Source organism: Taeniopygia guttata, chromosome 4, assembly GCF_048771995.1.
Source record: "Taeniopygia guttata chromosome 4, bTaeGut7.mat, whole genome shotgun sequence".
Classification (NCBI taxonomy): Eukaryota; Metazoa; Chordata; class Aves; order Passeriformes; family Estrildidae; genus Taeniopygia; species Taeniopygia guttata.
In genome coordinates, this window is record NC_133028.1 from 53,159,998 (window position 1) to 53,177,382 (window position 17,385).

At 39.1% G+C, this 17,385-nt stretch overlaps 1 protein-coding gene across 4 annotated transcripts in view; it reads left to right on the forward strand.

Annotated features, from left to right (window-relative positions):
• SNCA (synuclein alpha) overlaps positions 1–17,385 on the forward strand; it is a 65,248-nt gene that overhangs the window by 14,478 nt on the left and 33,385 nt on the right. For all 4 annotated transcript variants that reach the window (XM_072927784.1, XM_012573354.5, XM_030270208.4 and 1 more), the window contains 1 exon segment: positions 1,015–1,160. In XM_072927784.1, coding sequence (XP_072783885.1) covers positions 1,015–1,160 — 146 coding nt within the window.

Below are 17,385 nucleotides of genomic sequence, written 5' to 3' on the forward strand. Positions count from 1 at the left end.
GCGCTTCCCAAAAAAAGACTCAGAAATGGTTGCCTAACTTTGAAGCAGAATCCGTCCTGTGCTCATAAAGGATGCAGATAAACCTATGAATACATTTTATGGATCAGATGGGATTTAGCTTGAAGAAAAATATAGGATTAGTTAGAATAGCAAAAAGATATGATGGATGTTTTTGAAAAACATTCCCTTGTTTAGAGGAGTGCATATGTGTTTTGCTAAAAATCTGGGTATGTAACTTGAAGGCATGAAGTCATTCCATCCCTTTTCTTAGAGCAGTTTCACTGTAGTTCAAGCTGCTGTCAGAAAGAGCCCTTGGGGATGAATGAGCAGAAAACCCCCAGTGATATTCTGAAAGGTAGAATGGCAACTGCTGATGTATATGTAGGCTAAATGAGTTGTTGTTTCCCTGGGGCTTGGAAGTTAGCTATTAATCCAGTTTGCTTTGACATTCAGTCTTTTTATAAATTAGTATATTATGTATCAGGATTGGGGCAAAGATCTCAAGGGAGTCAGATAAAAGGTTCTGTTGGAAATTCTCTGGTTGAGCATTAATAGGTCTGCTTTTTAATGATATGTATCTTGGAAAATAAGAAAAAGAATGATTTTTTGAGTCTAACACAAAAAAATCTTGTCTTCCAGTCCCTGTATTATGCAGCAAGGGGTTGGTGGATTCATTGGAATGCATTTCCAAACTAGGATATATTATACAGTCAGATGGACATAATAAGAGTGTCTAAATAATGACTTTTCTTCCCTAAAGTGCAGTTAGATGTGAATGAAAATGTCAGATGCCTTTCACATGAAATAAATTGAGCCCCAACTAAGGCTTATTTTTACCTCTGCTGCTCCAGCGTTATCAGATGGATAGTTTAATTTCTCAAGATCTGCTTGGGGTACAGAAAATGTAATGACCTTATGGCTTTTCATGATGTCAGGCTGTCGGTGATAAATTCTCTGAAAAACTTACAACTCCCACAGGCATCATGTGTTTTCCCATCTTCTGCTTCTCCTCAGTGGCTGAGAAGACCAAAGAGCAGGTGTCCAATGTTGGGGGAGCTGTGGTGACAGGAGTGACGGCGGTGGCACAAAAGACCGTGGAAGGAGCAGGGAACATCGCTGCAGCCACTGGCTTGGTGAAGAAGGACCAGTTGGCCAAACAGGTTGGTTTATTTGCAGTCTTTTCCAGGTGAAGGAATGAGCAGTGAGGGGCTCATGAACTGAGGGGCAGATGGAGTTGCTTTCTGTCTCTCAGTTGTATGAATACAGGATTAATTGTGTTGTGCCAAACAAACAGCAAAGGAGATGTCTGCTGTTTATAGCTTTGAGTGACTTTAGTCACTCAAACTTTAGTAGGATTAGGCATGGAATTTTGCTGATCTGAAGTGTTTTAGTTAATTGGAGTCATGGTTTAAAGTGTGATCAACTGGTTGTTCTAAACTCAGCAGCCTCTAGTGGAGGCTAGCTGCTGTAGGACAGCTGTATAATTTTGTGGAAATATAACTGTTTTCCCCACTAATTTGGGATTGAAAAGCAACTTCTAGTGCTGAAAGGTCAAATAGCAAATCTCAGGTTTGACAGCACAAGTTGTATTCTCTGTAGTTGTAGAGAGGAGGGTTTGTGTACCAATCCACTGACTGGTTGGACACATTGCATCTTACAATCAAGATCTGTCTGGAGAGTCACCGTCTTCCATTAATACGGTGACACTATCACAAAAGTGCTTCCAAATAGCCTCAATTATTTAGTTTAAGTTTGCTCTAGGTCATCTTATAAAACACTGTAGGTGTTTTTATTAATGCGCTGTAGTTATTCTTCCACTGACACTAGGTGAAAAGCGTCCCCAGCTGGCAGGAACGATGCTTTCCAAAATGCGTGTAGTGTGTTTTTGGGGACAAAAATAACCCAGAAGAGACAAATGCCTCTTTTTGTGCTGTTTTCTATATGAACACTTAAGAGTTAGACAAAAATAGGATTAGGAAGAATGTTTAGTATTTACACAAAAATTACCGTCATGGAATTGAGCATGCAATTCTGTTGTGTATCTTATTTGCAGTTAGTGTCCAGAGGAACTGTAAAAATTGCATACTTAAACACTGGATTTTTTTTATCCTTACTGAAGTGTAGTCCTGTCTGTCTGACAAATCCTATTGGTGCTTTACTATGGGGAGCAAAAAGGGCTATTACGTTGTGGTAGGCATTCATTTCACTGTGGTGGATTGTCTTGGAAACATCTCACAAGCAGTTTTATTCTCTTTCAAATCAATATTCCTGGGGCATTTTTTAGTCCTCTTTTTTTCAGCTGTAAGTAACATGGTGCTTTTGATGTGGTCATGGATCTTTGTAAAGGCTGTGTGGGAAGATTTGCAAAATGGAGAATCTAATGACCTGCCAGGGGATACATGAATATGGTGTGGTCACAGTAGTCTCTGCCCTTCATTTCTGCTCAAGCTCTTGCATAGTTTTATGCTGAGAATATTCTTTCCTGTTCACAGCTCTTGAAACTCAGTGTAATAAGGATCATCAGTGCTGTAATACACAATTACCCCCTTTAGTATTGACCATAACTAATGCCTTTTTATCTCTCTCTATGGGGAGAGATCGCTGTAATTATGAAGTATAAAGCAAATGTCTACTTACTTTCATTTAAATCTGTTCTCTGTATTGTAAATCTTAAATATCAGTCGTGATGGCTGTAACAGAATAAAATCACATCTGTGAAATGAAAGAACATCCATAATGTACATGCATATTATTCCTATTAATAGCAACTTATTCTGAACTAGTGTTTGTTCTTTAGATATGTAAAATCATTCGTTAGCTATTTTTAGACTGAGATTCTCAGTCATCTATTCAGTATGGCCATGTAGCTGATGAGTATCTGTGGCTCCTCCTGGACTGCCTTACATCTGTCTTTAATTGGTTTTGCAAGGGATGAGTAGCCATTTCGAAAATGCTAATATCAACACTGAGTAATATGAAGTTATTTTAAAACCTGGTGGGTTTGCATTCCTTTGCAGCTCGGAGGCACATGAGATAGATTTTGCTTGGATTTTCCAGGTAAATTGACAGTTTGATAGAGAAAGTGTGGGCATGCAGAGTAGCAGTGGGACCTTGAAGGAAACAGGGTGAGTATTTCTGACATAACAGAAGATGCCAACCAGGCATTCAAAGTATCAATAACTTTGTGTCATTTATCTCTCTCTGCAGGGTTGTATGTGTGGAGGCTGTTTGCGTGTGTGAAAGCTTGCAGTCTTGTGTGCTGACTGGCATTTTTCTTGTGCTGTCATGGGAGTTTGTTTTGACTTTCAACTAATTAAAAAAACTATTTTTTTTTAAACCTGTGGATACAATGATACTTATGCAGAGGAAATACATAGCAAATTCTTGGTAAAAGTCTTTCTTAAGAGGTTTCTCCAAGCTGGCCTAGTGCAGCCTTTAAAACTGGTGTGCTTTGGAGCATGAAGCACAAGCCTCAGCAGCCAAGTGAGGCCAGGCTTGGAGGGCTGCTGTGACACCCCTCTGTCACCCACCCGCCCTGCAGCTGGTGTAAGCAGGCAGTGTGGAGTGACAGCTGAGACAGTGACAGACAGGGGTGACTTGAGAGTGCCCATCTGAGGCTGCCTGGGGGATTTCTGCTTTGGCAGCAGCTCACTGCTAAACACAGCCAGGGTAGTGGTGGTTAGTAGGCTCAAATTTATTATAAAAGGCCTAATGGTACTGCAAGCAGTATGTTACTGAATGACAAAATATTTGTTGTGTGCCTGTGTGTGATTTATTTTTGTGTACAGCATGTCTTCTAAATGAGTTTTTAAAAAGTAAAAATTATTGATAGTTGCATTTAATGCAGAGATGAACATGAATGTTTTATTTGCAAACCAGCCTGAATGTGTGTGGGGGTGGGGTGTACCAGCAAGTGAGCATCTAGTGTGTAATATTTTGAAAACAAAATATGGATTACAAAGTTTGTTTTCAGATAGTTAATTAACAAATTGAAGTTCTTAACCTCACTGAATCCATATTATTTGTTTCCCTGGCATCTCAAGACTAAACAGTTGCCAACTTCTATGATTTCCACGCTCAGTAATTTTATTTTTATTGGTGTGGCACCAAAATTCCCAGTCAAGCTGATGTGTCAAGGTTCTTTGAGTACCCTATGATGCTATAGTCATATGGATTTCATGTGCTGTAGATTTTACTAAAGTAAATGGAAGAACAGGTCTTATCCTTAAGATTTTTGGGCTCTTTATGGTATTTGCTATCTCTAGGTGATAAATCCTTTTTTCCACCCCTAGTGTCTCTTAATTTAACACATTTGCAGTAAATAGCACTGAAAACACAAAGTAACAGTAGCAAGTAACAAGTAGGTGGGCGATACACTTCCCAAGCAGGTAATGCATCTCGTTGGTTTAGTTATGAAGCTTTCAGAGAAAAAGTCTTTGTGTCAAGGCTGACAATTTAGGCATTAGGTGTTTTCTTCTATAGAAAACGGGAATTAAGAGGAAGCCCTGGCTAATTGCATTTAATGTGAAAATTGAGAGTAAAAACAATGGCAAGTTTGCTGTATCTCTCCTTCCCACCCCCTGCAATTCCTAGCAGTCCTTAGAATTTGAAGTGTCATAGCACAAACATTCAGTGCAGTGGAACCCACAGATTTAGAATATTTCTTGTCTTAGTACTTTTATTTTCTAGAACAGCTAATCTAGTGAACCACCAAAATTATCCACTGACATCATACTTTTTTTCAGAGCTAAGGTGAATGAATCCGCTTTGGGGAATCACCATAATCAGTTATAAAAATATGTAGAAGCCTTTTTGATCCTTTTTACAGGGAAGCTCCATGAGACATGGTGCATTGCTGAGACTAAAGACATGATGAAACACCTTTTAATTTTGGTGAGAGCAACTCAGTTTTGGTTAAGACACGAAACATCACAGTGTACTCCAGTCATCTGGTACTTGTTCATTTGGGAAATCTTACTAGTAGAAAGAATGCAACCCTGTGAGTTTCTCTGACAATTAGTCTTTCAGTGGCAGAAGGAAGGATACTTTTCTGCTTTATTAAGCATAAATTTCTTAAATGTAGGTGATACCACTTCTTTCAAAGATATCTGATTTGTCTTGTTGCAAGCTGAGATTCCTGTATGTTCCCAAAGAAGTTTTGATTACCATCTGTAGGTTAAAAAAACCAAAAATATGAAATCTTGAGGTTTTGCACCTTACACTTTGATTTTAGAAACAGAGATCAGTTTAGAAACCCTTCTGTAGAAATCTTAGGCAGAATTAACTTAGGGATGACATTTGACTTCTACTTAACTTATCTTGGATATCAGTTCCCAAAGTTTTAATACCAACATTAAAGTTCCCAATGCTGCTTTAGTGCTCTCCTCATTAACTGCATACAATAAAAATGTCTAGCTTGGTAACTGAAAAGCATCAACAGGCATTTTGTTTTGTCTCTTTTTATCTTTTTGAGATATGTTTAGCATATTTTCTTTGCTACAGTGCCATAATACTGACATACCACATGGAAAATTCCTGAAACTTTTAAAATTAATTTTAATGTACTTTTTTGTTGTAAATAAAATTCCAGAAATCGGAATTCTAGTAGGTCTAATTATTGCAGAATTTGGGTGTAGATGGAACTGTGTATTTTGATAAAATATGAAGATCTCCTGGTTCTCTGACCACCTTAATGTTCAGTATACTGTACAGGATGCTTGGCTTATTGAAGGATCACCATTCCCCATCTTTCCAGTCTATAGGTTAGTCAATTCATTTTGAAGAGCTTGGCTTAAAACACAGAGGAAAAGCTGTGGAGCAGAGATGTCCAATTTCTTTTTTCAGGAAGGTAATTAGAATTTTTTCACAGTCGCATTCCATTGTTTGCTATTTGAAGATGTGTTCCAAAAGGTGAACAGACCCCAGTGGTAGGATGGTAAGTCCAAGTTGCATGAGACTGAAGCTGTTGTTCTTTAGTTGAAACAAGCAGATCTCCCAGAGTGTTTAGTATGAGCAAAACATCAAGCCTTCATTTAAATGAGGAAACTTCAGTAAAGATTTGGCATGCCAAAAGCAAAAATAGCCTATACCAAATTAACTTCTGTAATTAAATATTTTCTGTAAGGACTGTAGAGCAGGCAGGCTTTAGGGGTACAGCAACTAATTGCTGTCCTCAACTACTTCTTACCCTTTATGACTCTAATAAAAGTAGAGAATGCATAGGTTTGATTAACTATATTAAATATTCTAGTTTCCTAGCAGGCCTGCCAGGCAGCTGTAGGTCTGACCCTTTATGCCTGAGGCAAGCAGTGCCACTTTGTCTTGTGCAGTGTAGAGAGATGGGCTTTCTGGTTGTTCAGGGTGGGCCTCACCTCTGTTCTGGTATGACACTCCTGCCTGGTGTGTGGGAACAATGACAGCAATGGTTTGGAAGTGTAAAATGATTTGGGTTGGAAGGGGCTTTTAAGACCTAGTTCCAAACCCCCTGCCACAAGCAGGGACACCTTCCGCTAGACCAGGTTGCTCAATTCCTCATCAGCCTGGCCCTGCAAGATTGTGTAGTGTGGTTTCTGGTGGGATAACTAGCACATAGTTGGTCTTCTTCAAGGAAGCCAAAGTGATTTAGGTGATTTATTAGGAGAAGACCTGCTCAGATAGTCACAGCTGGACATCAGTCAGACAACACTTGCTCTCAAATTTCTATTTGAATCATAATGTCCAGAGCATATAGTTGGGGGTAGGCTTTCGTTTTCCCTCATAATTTTATTCTTGATCTATTCCTAATGTATTAGTGACTGCTGCAAAACAAAGGGGCTATTTAGCAGCTGTTAGCAGTGTCTCCTTTTTTAATCTCTGCAGACTGATTGAGAGTGGAAGAATGAGGGATAGATTTCCCATTAGGGGATCCACACTGCTCAGGAGCTGATTCACAGAAGATTCTCTTAAGGGAAAACCTGTTTGTTAGCTGTTTCTTTAAATTCTTGAAGGAAGTGGAACTGTCAATGAGCTGGCATCTCTCTTTGGTTGTAACATAGCTGGACTGATTTATTTTGGTAGAGCTTTTCTTACTGATCTCAGAATTAATTGTGTGTTGTACTAAAATATCTGTAACAAATTCATTCTATAAAGCTAATGCATGTTCTAGAAACAAACTCTTTGTTATGAATCATAAGGCACCTATAGGCAGGTGATATTAAGGTTTTAATCTGTTTTATGTACACAGTCTCCTTCTCATGACAGCACATGTTTTTTGTTTTTTTTTTTTTATGGCAAAGCTCATTAATCATTTTGAATGTGATCATTATGAATATCAGTGGACGTGTGAAATTGTGTTGCAATCCAGTATGAATTGTGAGTGTTGGAATGCAAGTGGCTTTGATCTAGTGATTTGAATTTATTTGGGAAGCACATTACAGTTGCAGTTGAGGCCACTCAATGCAATTTCATTAATGCAGTTCTATTTTTTTTCTTGGCATTTCCACATGGGCAAGCCTCCCATACAAGGCTTAGTATATGTTGACACTGCCTAATGGCACAGTAAAGAACAGTGTGGAGTGTGTGAAGCAGACTCCAATGTTTACAAGAAATTTTATTTGATGAAATGTGCTAATGATGCCCACAGAAAATATGCTGATTAATAGGAAGGGTAAAGAAGTCACAAAGCCAACAAGGCAATACAATATTTTTCTTCTACCTTTCTTTTGCTTTCTAAGATTTTTTACTTTTCACTTCTTTCTTGGCAGGTATGTGCACATTCTGGTTGTGAGTAGGTTAATTTTATGTCACTTTGAACACCTCTGTTTGAAATACTTAAATTAGGCTGGGCAATATAGAAATGAATGTGCACAGAAAATAACGATACTTGGGGGGGGGGGGAAGCAGAAGGTGGAAGATGGGTGACTGTAGATAGAAGTGCTAGAATTTTTGTGTTTGTTCAAGAGGTGTTGAAGTGCTAGTAGAACTTTGAATATCAATTGATAAACCTCTCTGGTTGGCAGAGAAAATACTTTTCCTACTGTGGGGCATGTTGCCAGTGTTTTCTATCAGAGGGCAAAATAGTATTTGAAGAAAAAACATGTTCTTTCTGTCAAAGCATTTCCATGCATTCCTATCTGTGACTTAAGCAGAACTTGAGGAAAGAAAACTTGTAAGCTACTATCAAAATATCCTGGAGGTTATTGCTCTTCATTAATTCAGGAGCAAATGTCAGTGTAATATAAAGGTCTTGCGAGTTTTCCTGGTTTCCTAATGGCTTCCATGCTGTGAGAACATTTCAGTGCGGACTCATGTTCAGGGTCCACCTGCTGCCTTCACTGCTTCTAACCATAATGTATTCTTAATTATCTGATGAGAGATTGAGTTAAGGAGCTTTAGGGTGGCATCATATTGTTCTTTGTTTTCTAGCAATTGCTTAACCTCAGATTTATATTTGACTGTGGAGAAATTAAGTACCCCATCTTAATCTGAATGTGGCTATCTCCCTTGGTCTCCAAGAATTGTTTGCCAGCTTATAGAAGGGTAAACATATTCTCCACTAGGAATTGTTCATATCATGCTAATGAGATAATATTTGTAAGATCTCCAAATAGATGACCATTTAAAATTTCTTTTTCTTCAGCTTATAAGAAAGAAGAGAAAGACATTCCCCATCCTTTAGTAGGAATCTGCTTTTGTATTTACTATAAGGGCTTGCTTGTCTGCAGTCTGCTCTGTTTCCTCCCTCTTCTTTACTCTGGTCTCCCTTCCACCTCCTATAGCCTCCATCTCCTGTTTCCATGTAACTTACCTAATGTGCCCCACAGCACATTCCAGGCTTCTGTGTTGATCTCCCCTGTTTAGCTATGGCCATTGCATTATGGAATTCTCTCAGGCTAACTATGAAACCAGTTCCATTTCATAGTGTCCCCATTTTTCCTATGTATCCATCTATGGGATTTCATGCAGTACTCAAAGAATTTTTTTTCCTGTTCTAAATAGTTACCAATCCTATGCTAAATACTCAGGAAGGTGCTACCTGGTGAGAGGAGTACTTTAAGTTCATTTTGGGATGATATATGTTCATGCCAACTATTCCTGTTCTTGCCCACTTTGTGTGAAAGATTCATCAATTTCAGATGGGAAATAGTTTCATGTAACCCATGATAGCTGGGCAAATTGTAAAGTGGCAATTTTGTGCAACTCGAAGTAAGGGTTTTACAAGCTTAAAGCTTTCTCCTTAGCATCTTCTGCCACATTTCAGTGCTCCTTTCCTCTGCTGGCCAAGGAGGAGTGTGTAAGCCTTGGAAAGTAAGAAGCTTAAATGTGATTCATTCTGCGCCTATCTGGAAGCCATTGTCTCCAGAGGATTTGTGATGGTAGCTGGTTGCTGATGTTGTAAAAGCCAAGGACTGCAGCTGGCAGGTTTTTTTAGCTAGCAGTGAAAGTTTATGGTGCTGAAATGACATTTTGGCAAAGCACAGCAGTGTGTATTTATGTCTGCCAGTCTGTTCATCAGAGCACTGCAGCAGGATGTTTAATAGGCATGAGTAACAAATTGAGGTCTTGGATTGATGTGATGTTGAGGGTTGTATAAGCTTCAAGAACTGAAATGTGGAGTAAAAACCTCTCTGTGGAGATAGGGATTAATCTGTGTTTTCAGTATGTCAATTCAATGTCATCTTCCTCCTGAAGAAATCCTGAAGGTTAGGAGGGAGCAGGAGGATGAAAGAAGTAAGGTGGGATGCTTTACTGGGACTACTCAATTACTGGCAATGCTGCTATTTACTATCAGAAGAAAGGAAGTTACTATCAGAGTACTGGTGATAAGTAGCAAATATTAGTGTTATATGATATACACCATTTTCATGCCTATTTTAACCACTGATAGAACTTAAAGAATCTGTGGAGTAATTTATAAAAGCTTGGACAGAGCCTGCAGATGTCTGGGACCTTCTTGAAGCTGGTAGGATGTAATGAAAGAGATGACCCATCTTTCTTACAGTAAACTGTCATTAAACTCTGGCTCTCACCTGCTTTTCAACTGTGTTAATTTGTTTGTTAGAAGAAGCTAAGTGGCTTGGATAAGATGATTGGTGATAATTTTTCAGTTTTTAAGTACTTGTCCCAGAGTGTTTCAAAAGTTTCCATGATATAGCTGGACAATGGAATTTGTTACTGGACAAAGCTACGTTGACTGTCTCAGAAACATATCTGAACATTTAGATTGCAAATATTTTTTTGCTGGTGGCTTATCTAATGCAAAATATTCCCTATGGGGAAACTGGAGGTGTAAGCTGCTAAAGTTGTCCTTCAAATAACCATGATTTTTGCAAGACTGAAGTAGGCAGAAAGCCTGATTCTGAAGTGTATTGGACATATTGATTGCCCTCCAAGCTTTGGGTGTTAGCTTTCACAGCTATTTCCTTTTGCTTTATTAGCACATGCCCTGGAGGTTTGCCAGACTTGGGTCAGAAAAGTCAAAATCAAGCTCAAAATGAGGAGATGCAGCCAGTATAGAACTACTTTTACCCTGCTTGGTGGGTTAGCTATGAACAGAAAGAGGAGCTGTGTGTAATTGCCTTTCCTTCAGAAGCACATAAAACAGGATTTGTGCCTTTGAAGCAGCCTAATCCCTCTGTCCCACCTCCCACTCCATCCTGTGTGGAAGGGGCATCACCTAGAGCAGCTGCCGGTATTATGTCAGCCATGCATATTTCTTCTTAGGGGCTGTGGGATGAAGAAAAGGCTCTGAGTTTCTTCAGCTGACCTCTGCTGTACCTTTTAATTGTGTAATATAGGTCTTTCTTCATGTGCTCCTATATGTAAGAAAGGTATGTGGATTTTTTTTTTTCCTCACTGTTTCCCTGTGATGATTTTAAGGCCCAGAGGGCTCATTGTGGTCTAAATGAACATGCATTGCCCTGAAGTGGTGTCAAAAATTCAGTTAAGGTGTTGGGTTGTGTGTCAATCCTGAGAAATCTCCTTTTATCCATAGAGACAGTGTTTCTAACAGGGAATGTCCATTCAAGATGAAGGCAAGAAGCAGTGGTTGAAACAAGCTATCACATCTAAAGAAAATTATTTTTACAGCTTGTAAAGCAAAATGTGCTTGGGGAAGGCAATGACAAGGGCAATTGAGCTGGGTTACAGAGCACTTTGAAGACTTGCAGGTTCTCTTGATTTTGTGTGAGCCTTCAGGAAGGAGACTGGAAGCTGTAAAACCTGTTAGCAGCTTTGCTGAGAACTCACTGTGAGCTTCTGATTGCTTCTAATTTGAAGTGTTTTTAATTATTAAGCTAATAATTTGTAATAAGTTAATACTTTAAAGGTATTGAAATGTGTGGTTTAATTATAAGTGCATATGCAGTTGCTGGCCAGTCTGGTAGAATTTATATCCATAATGAAGTTTCAAGATGATAATGTGTGCATGAAACAGTTATACTTTGCCTAATGAATATACTTATGTCAATTAAAAATAATAACATTACTCTGGTGGCATCAAACACTTCAGTTAATTACTTAACAACCAGCATATCTTAGCCCTGTAAGGACTGCACGCAGTTGCTTGTTTAACCCCTGTCTGACTTAGCTAATACTTCATATGGTTGATCTGAACAAATGATTCTGTTCAAATTCCTAGTAGCATCAGTTTTAATGGCTGGGTCATTTTTAATTCTGTGCATGTGACAGATGATCTTACAAATCCCTCAAGATATAACTGAGTTCAGACATACTGTATGCAAATTGTTTTGTAGAGAAAGGTCAGAGATCAAATAGAGCTGGAGGCTGAATTAATTTCCCTCTCTAGAGAAAATTGTTTTAACAGGTCAAGAGTGAAGTCACTGGCTTGGCACAGATCTTCAGATGAAGAAAAGATTTCCTCCCTTCTCCTCATCCCTACCTTGGTCTTGGAATTTTTTCTGAAGTGTGTTTGTTGTATTTGATGAATGCTGGACCAATGCATTTAGCAGCTAAACTCTCTTCCTTGTCCACAGCTTGGAGACAGGCTTTATTGAGCATGTATTTGCACAGCAAAAGTTTAAAAGGTGAAGGCATGTGGGATTAGTGATGGCTGTTGTGATAGAATGCAGTGCAGGGTTGTCAGACCAACAGGTGGAAGATGGAAGCTTTTACTAGGAGCCTCATGCCAGTTGTTACCTTTTGTTTGCATGGAATTTATAAAACAGCTTCTTGAAATGGGGGCACATTTTTTGAGCACATTCTTCTCAATAAGTTCCATGTGTTTACTTTTTAAAAAAACCTAAGTAATAGTTATTCCAGTAGCTTTGAAGGAGGGCATGTGTTCACATACAGCTGACCTGATGTCTGAGCCAGAGTAGTGAGCTTGCTTTTTCACAGTCACCAGCATAATGTTTCCTCTGTGGTCTATTTTTGGAAGGGGTGGTGTACTCATCATTCACAGGAAAGGTAACAGATTTAGCAGTGCCTCTTTCCACCTCCTACATGCCATCTATGAGATGGAGTTTTTAAGTCTTAGCTGTCTCTGTAGATTTTTCCCTGAGCTACATTTCACATGTACGCTTTATAATGCAGCTGGTTGCACTGCTGTAAATGCCAGCTGTTGTCCAAACTGAGAAACAGGGGAGGCTGGGAGAAGTAATAAAACCACTTTAGAAAACAAAACTTAGACCTTGCTTTGAAATCTATTTGTAAACATCTTGATGACAGTTGAGTAGTGATGGATTTGTTTTTTCTTCTTTTCCCAGCTGCTGTGTTCCTTAGCTCAGCTCTATGCCTCTAGAGTGTGTGTGGTACATTATGGGAAGGGAAGCCTTTGCAGGCCTCCTGAAGGAAAATCAGACTTGGGAATTCATCCTGGTATGCAGCTACATGAAGAGAATGTGGAGACCTCTTGGTTGTAATTGGAATAAAATGGATGATCATAGCTGGTCAAGGTGTCAGGTTAATGTGTTCCACAGAGACTTAAAGACTTTCAGTTGCTTCAAGTTTCCTCTGTTTATCTTGAATTTAAAGTTGGCCTAAGGAAACAGTAACTGATTTGACTGGGACAGATGGTAAACCCAACTTTTCTCTGCATCCTCTAGTTAGCAAAAGTCTATTTGTGGAATCACAGCCAATGGTGGGGATAGCTGGGTTCAGGAAGAATGGAAAGACTGGGTAGGGGATATTTGATGATTAGGATTATATTTGATGATTAGGGAATGAGTGGGAGGAGGCAAGAGTGGCCATATATGAGAGAAGGTAGTTCTTGATTCCCCTCGCATTCAAGCACCATGAAGCAACCTCTAATCCTGTTTCCTTGGGGTATCGGATGCTGGCATAGAACTCACTCTTCAAAAATCTTCCTGCTTCTAGAGATGTAGAAGAAGGACTCAAACTGTGATATGGGATGTGCAGTGGATTTCACCTTTGTCTTATACCCAGCTTTTGCCAGCAAAATAGTGCCTGGCAAGTTGCGCTGCCCTGGAACTTCTATATTTCAGCCTGATGTTTTCCCTTTTTGGTGAACATTGATAATAAATGGGAATCTCTTGGGAAGAATAAGTTATATTTTAGGTTTTTTTTTAATAAGTGCTCTGCATCTGTCCTCTGTTGATCCCTTTGATAATTGCCAGGAAACTTATTTGTAGCAAAGCTTTGTTAAGTGCTGGCTGCTTTTGAATATCTATTCTAGCATCTAAAATTGGAGTAGTTTGGAAAATCAGGGCATTTGAGTGGTTGTTTAACAGGGACATAAGTTCAGCTGATTTCAAATTATCTGAAAGGATCAGTACAGGGTCCATAATATCGTGTGCTCCACTTTTGCTTTCATGTTTTACCTTCAATGCCTGAAGCATATTTTGAGCTGTGTGGAAACAATCACATCCACCCAAATGTTCTTAGATTGAGCACTGACCACTCGCTAGCTCACCTAATTTGTGCCCCTTGCCCAAAGGAGAAAGAAACTGATCAGATTCTGAGGATCTTTAATTTGGATGGGTTTGAAAGAAGACCAAAAGGAATTCTCAAAGATTATAAAGTTTAAGAAAAATCTACAGCCATGTGCTTTGTGTTTATTGATTATCCACATTAATAATAAAATCAGAATACATTTGAAATTTTCCAGGGAGATAAAATCTGTCCAGTGAGTTCTATAATCTGTTAAAATCTGGGCCTTAGGTCCATCTGTCCTACAAGCGCTCTTGTGACCTGCAGAGGAGCCCTATCCTTTTGATTTCTGTTGGGTGCTCAATGTTTGACCAGCTATTTCATCAGCCCAGTACAGCATCATATTGCTCTATCAGAGGATCATGGAATTACTTGGGTTGGAAGAAACCTTAAAGATTGTCTGCTTCCAACCCCCTAGCCATTCTCTTCCCTGCTCCTTTGCCATGATCTCTGCAGCAGTCCTGTGGAAGTAACCATGACTGCTGTTTTGATAGACACTGGTCTCCCCTTTGCCAGGATGGCAAGGGAGTGACTCCATCATTGGCAGTGATATTGACACTTGAAGAAAGTGACAACAGTTTCAACTTTCAAAATATAAAGAATTTACAGAGTGTTTGTTATGTGCACTTCTTGCCCTGATCTCCCAAGCAGAGTGGTAAGAGATCAGAACTGGATTGGTGCTTTTCCGCTTTTCTTACAAATCATCAGGGTGTGAGTCAAGGTAGGCTTTTTATTACCCTAATGCACAGCTTATCTTTTGTTAACTTTTATTTTGTAAACTTTTGGACAAGCTACTTTACTTGTCCATGGGTGGACAGGTACAAGACTTTTATCCACAATGTCTATGCAGGAGAAACTGAGTATGCAGCTTGGCTAGATACCATCTTTATTAAAATAGAGCAATGATCCAGGAGAAGTAAGAGCTCAAGTTGACTTTTAGAGTTTTCTTTACGTTTCATTGAATGTATCTGGCATTCAAGGAGAGAAACAAACCTGTCACAGCATTTACAAAACATTTTTCAGAAGGAAGAAAACTTAAAATAATTTGTATTATTTTGTTTTGACATGAACTGTCGACTACTTGCAAAAAAAAAAATCAGCATAGCTGTTAAAATCATGACTATGTTTCAAGCTACTGTATGTAGCATATTTATGAGAAGCTTTTGTGTTGCAGTATCAAAGGGACTGTTATGTCCCTTATTGTAAGGCCGTCAGATAATTTCTGATGGTGATAACTGAGATGCATTGGATTTTTTGGGATTTTTTTCAATTTCTTCTGGAGGGGAGGCAGGAATTTCCCTGGCTCATCCCCAGACATGTGGCTTATTTTTCAGAACACCCAGCTAGCTGTTGGTCGCTCTTTGTTAGAACACACTGTGCTTTCACAAAGCGTCATTCTGCATCTGGCCAGCATTTGAGACTGATTTGAGAAGTGGGGGCAAAGAAGTGCAGAAATGCAAGTTATCTTTGCCTAAGAGGAGCAGTCTTCCTCACAGCGAGGGCTTGTATGAAGTTCTTCACTTGTTTTGGATGAGTAACTAACAGAAGCTTGGAAGGGCTGCTAGTAGGATCCAGATATGCAAGGAACAGGGGAGATGGCCCAAGAAGCTTCTGTTTTGACTGATGGCTTGATCTGTCACTCTCAAGAAGCATGGATTGCTTCATTTCCAAAATCCAAAGGACAGGAGTGCAACACTTGCATGTGCTGTGGACTGGCACTGGAAATACCTGGGATGTGCTTGGGAATCGTTCACTGTAAAAACATGCTTATGCTTGAGTGAATGATTCTTGTGATTGTCTTTGTTCAGGAGTGCTAAACTGGCCTAAGTGCTTTAGCACATTAATGTTAAAACTAAAAGTTTATCAAGGGTAAGACTCTGCTATTCTTCAGCCACCCAACAGTGCTTTGGTGAGTGGGTAGGCAGAACTGCAGCTACTGGGGCTGGTCAAGGATGTGGAAAGGTTTAACAGGTGATTGCAGGGAAAACAAGCAGAAGTGAATGGTCATATTGATAACATAAAATAATCTAAAGTACATACACATGTATAAAACTGGTGAGGCAGAACTCTAACATACTTTAACAATGCTAGTACAAAATTTTGCAGTTGCTCTGGTTAACAATAGGCTTTCTCAGTCAGATGTCCGAATGTACTAGCTGAAAGGAGTTCATAGTTTCATTAAGTAAAGCCAGCCCTTGGGATGTTGCCATATCTGGGCTTTTTTGAAGTCTGTATTTGAGCATTTGTGACTTGTTTCTGCTTATCTTTTATTATGGGAGCAGTGCATGCTGTAGTGTTGAAATTTTCGTTAATAATCTCAACCATCATCTGGTAAAGTTGTATATGAGAGAAAAAATATGGTAATTGTCCATGACAAAACAAAAAACCAAAACCCTGACAGTTTTGCCCCAAGGCATTATTGAGTAATGATTAAATAATTCTCTAGAAGGTGGAAATACATGGGATGTGTAATTTTTCTGGCGTTAAATGTGACATGAAAATATTTTGTTCTTCATTATTCCTTGTATTGTTCTTCTGTAGCATCTGGAGTGTTGTCTTCTCCATTGTGGGAGTCAGTGTCAGTCATCTGGGCAGATGCTCTTCCAGAGGCATCAAGCAGTGGGTGGATAATATCCAAATAGTACAGAGCAGCAAATGGCAACATAGTCTTACCATGCAAAATGGTGTTGGGGTCTGTTAAATTCATCCCTTGTTCCCATTTGACCTGTCTGGCTGCATGAAGAAGGGCTATTATGAGCCTGTCAGCTGTCAGTTCTTTCTTGTACTCTTGATCAACCTGATATGCCTTCTAGATTGGCAAGGTTAAAAACAACTAGAATTGACTAAGAACAAGAGGGTAAGACTGGTACTGTGACAGCTGGTGGCAGTTAAGTTTTCTTACTTCCTTTGACACTAAGTTTTTATTTCACTGCTTGTTCAGCCACCTCAGTGTGGACTGTCACTCTTTGACAGCAAGTAAGGATGATCTTGTCAATCAAACCTACTCAACAGCAAACTTGTTCCATTTACTTTGTGTTTGATTCCTATTTTGCCTTCTATTCAAAATTGTTCTGATCTTGGAGTACTTCTTTATACCATATAAATAGTTTTGTTTTTCAAGACTGTGTAGACTGAACATCTGAGGATCTGAGATAATTTGGTGCATGGCCATATTTTTTTACTGAATACTTTATTCTGTTTCTTGGTCATCAGTAGTAACATAATTGGGATATTAGTAAGAAGTACAAATGCCAGACAGCAGGATATTCTTGTCAGGGAAACTGCTTCTTTAGCTGTGAATGTATGAAATAATGATCAGTCAAGCATTGCACAGAAGTGTCTTGCAATTTAAAAAAATAGCACAGATGTTAGCTATGCTCTTGGACAGATCATTCAGACTGTCATTTCTTTGCTTTCCTGAAGTACTATTGTATCTGTATGCATTTATTCTACTGTGATGGCACATTCTGCCTTGTAACTCCTTTTCCCTTCTGAAAG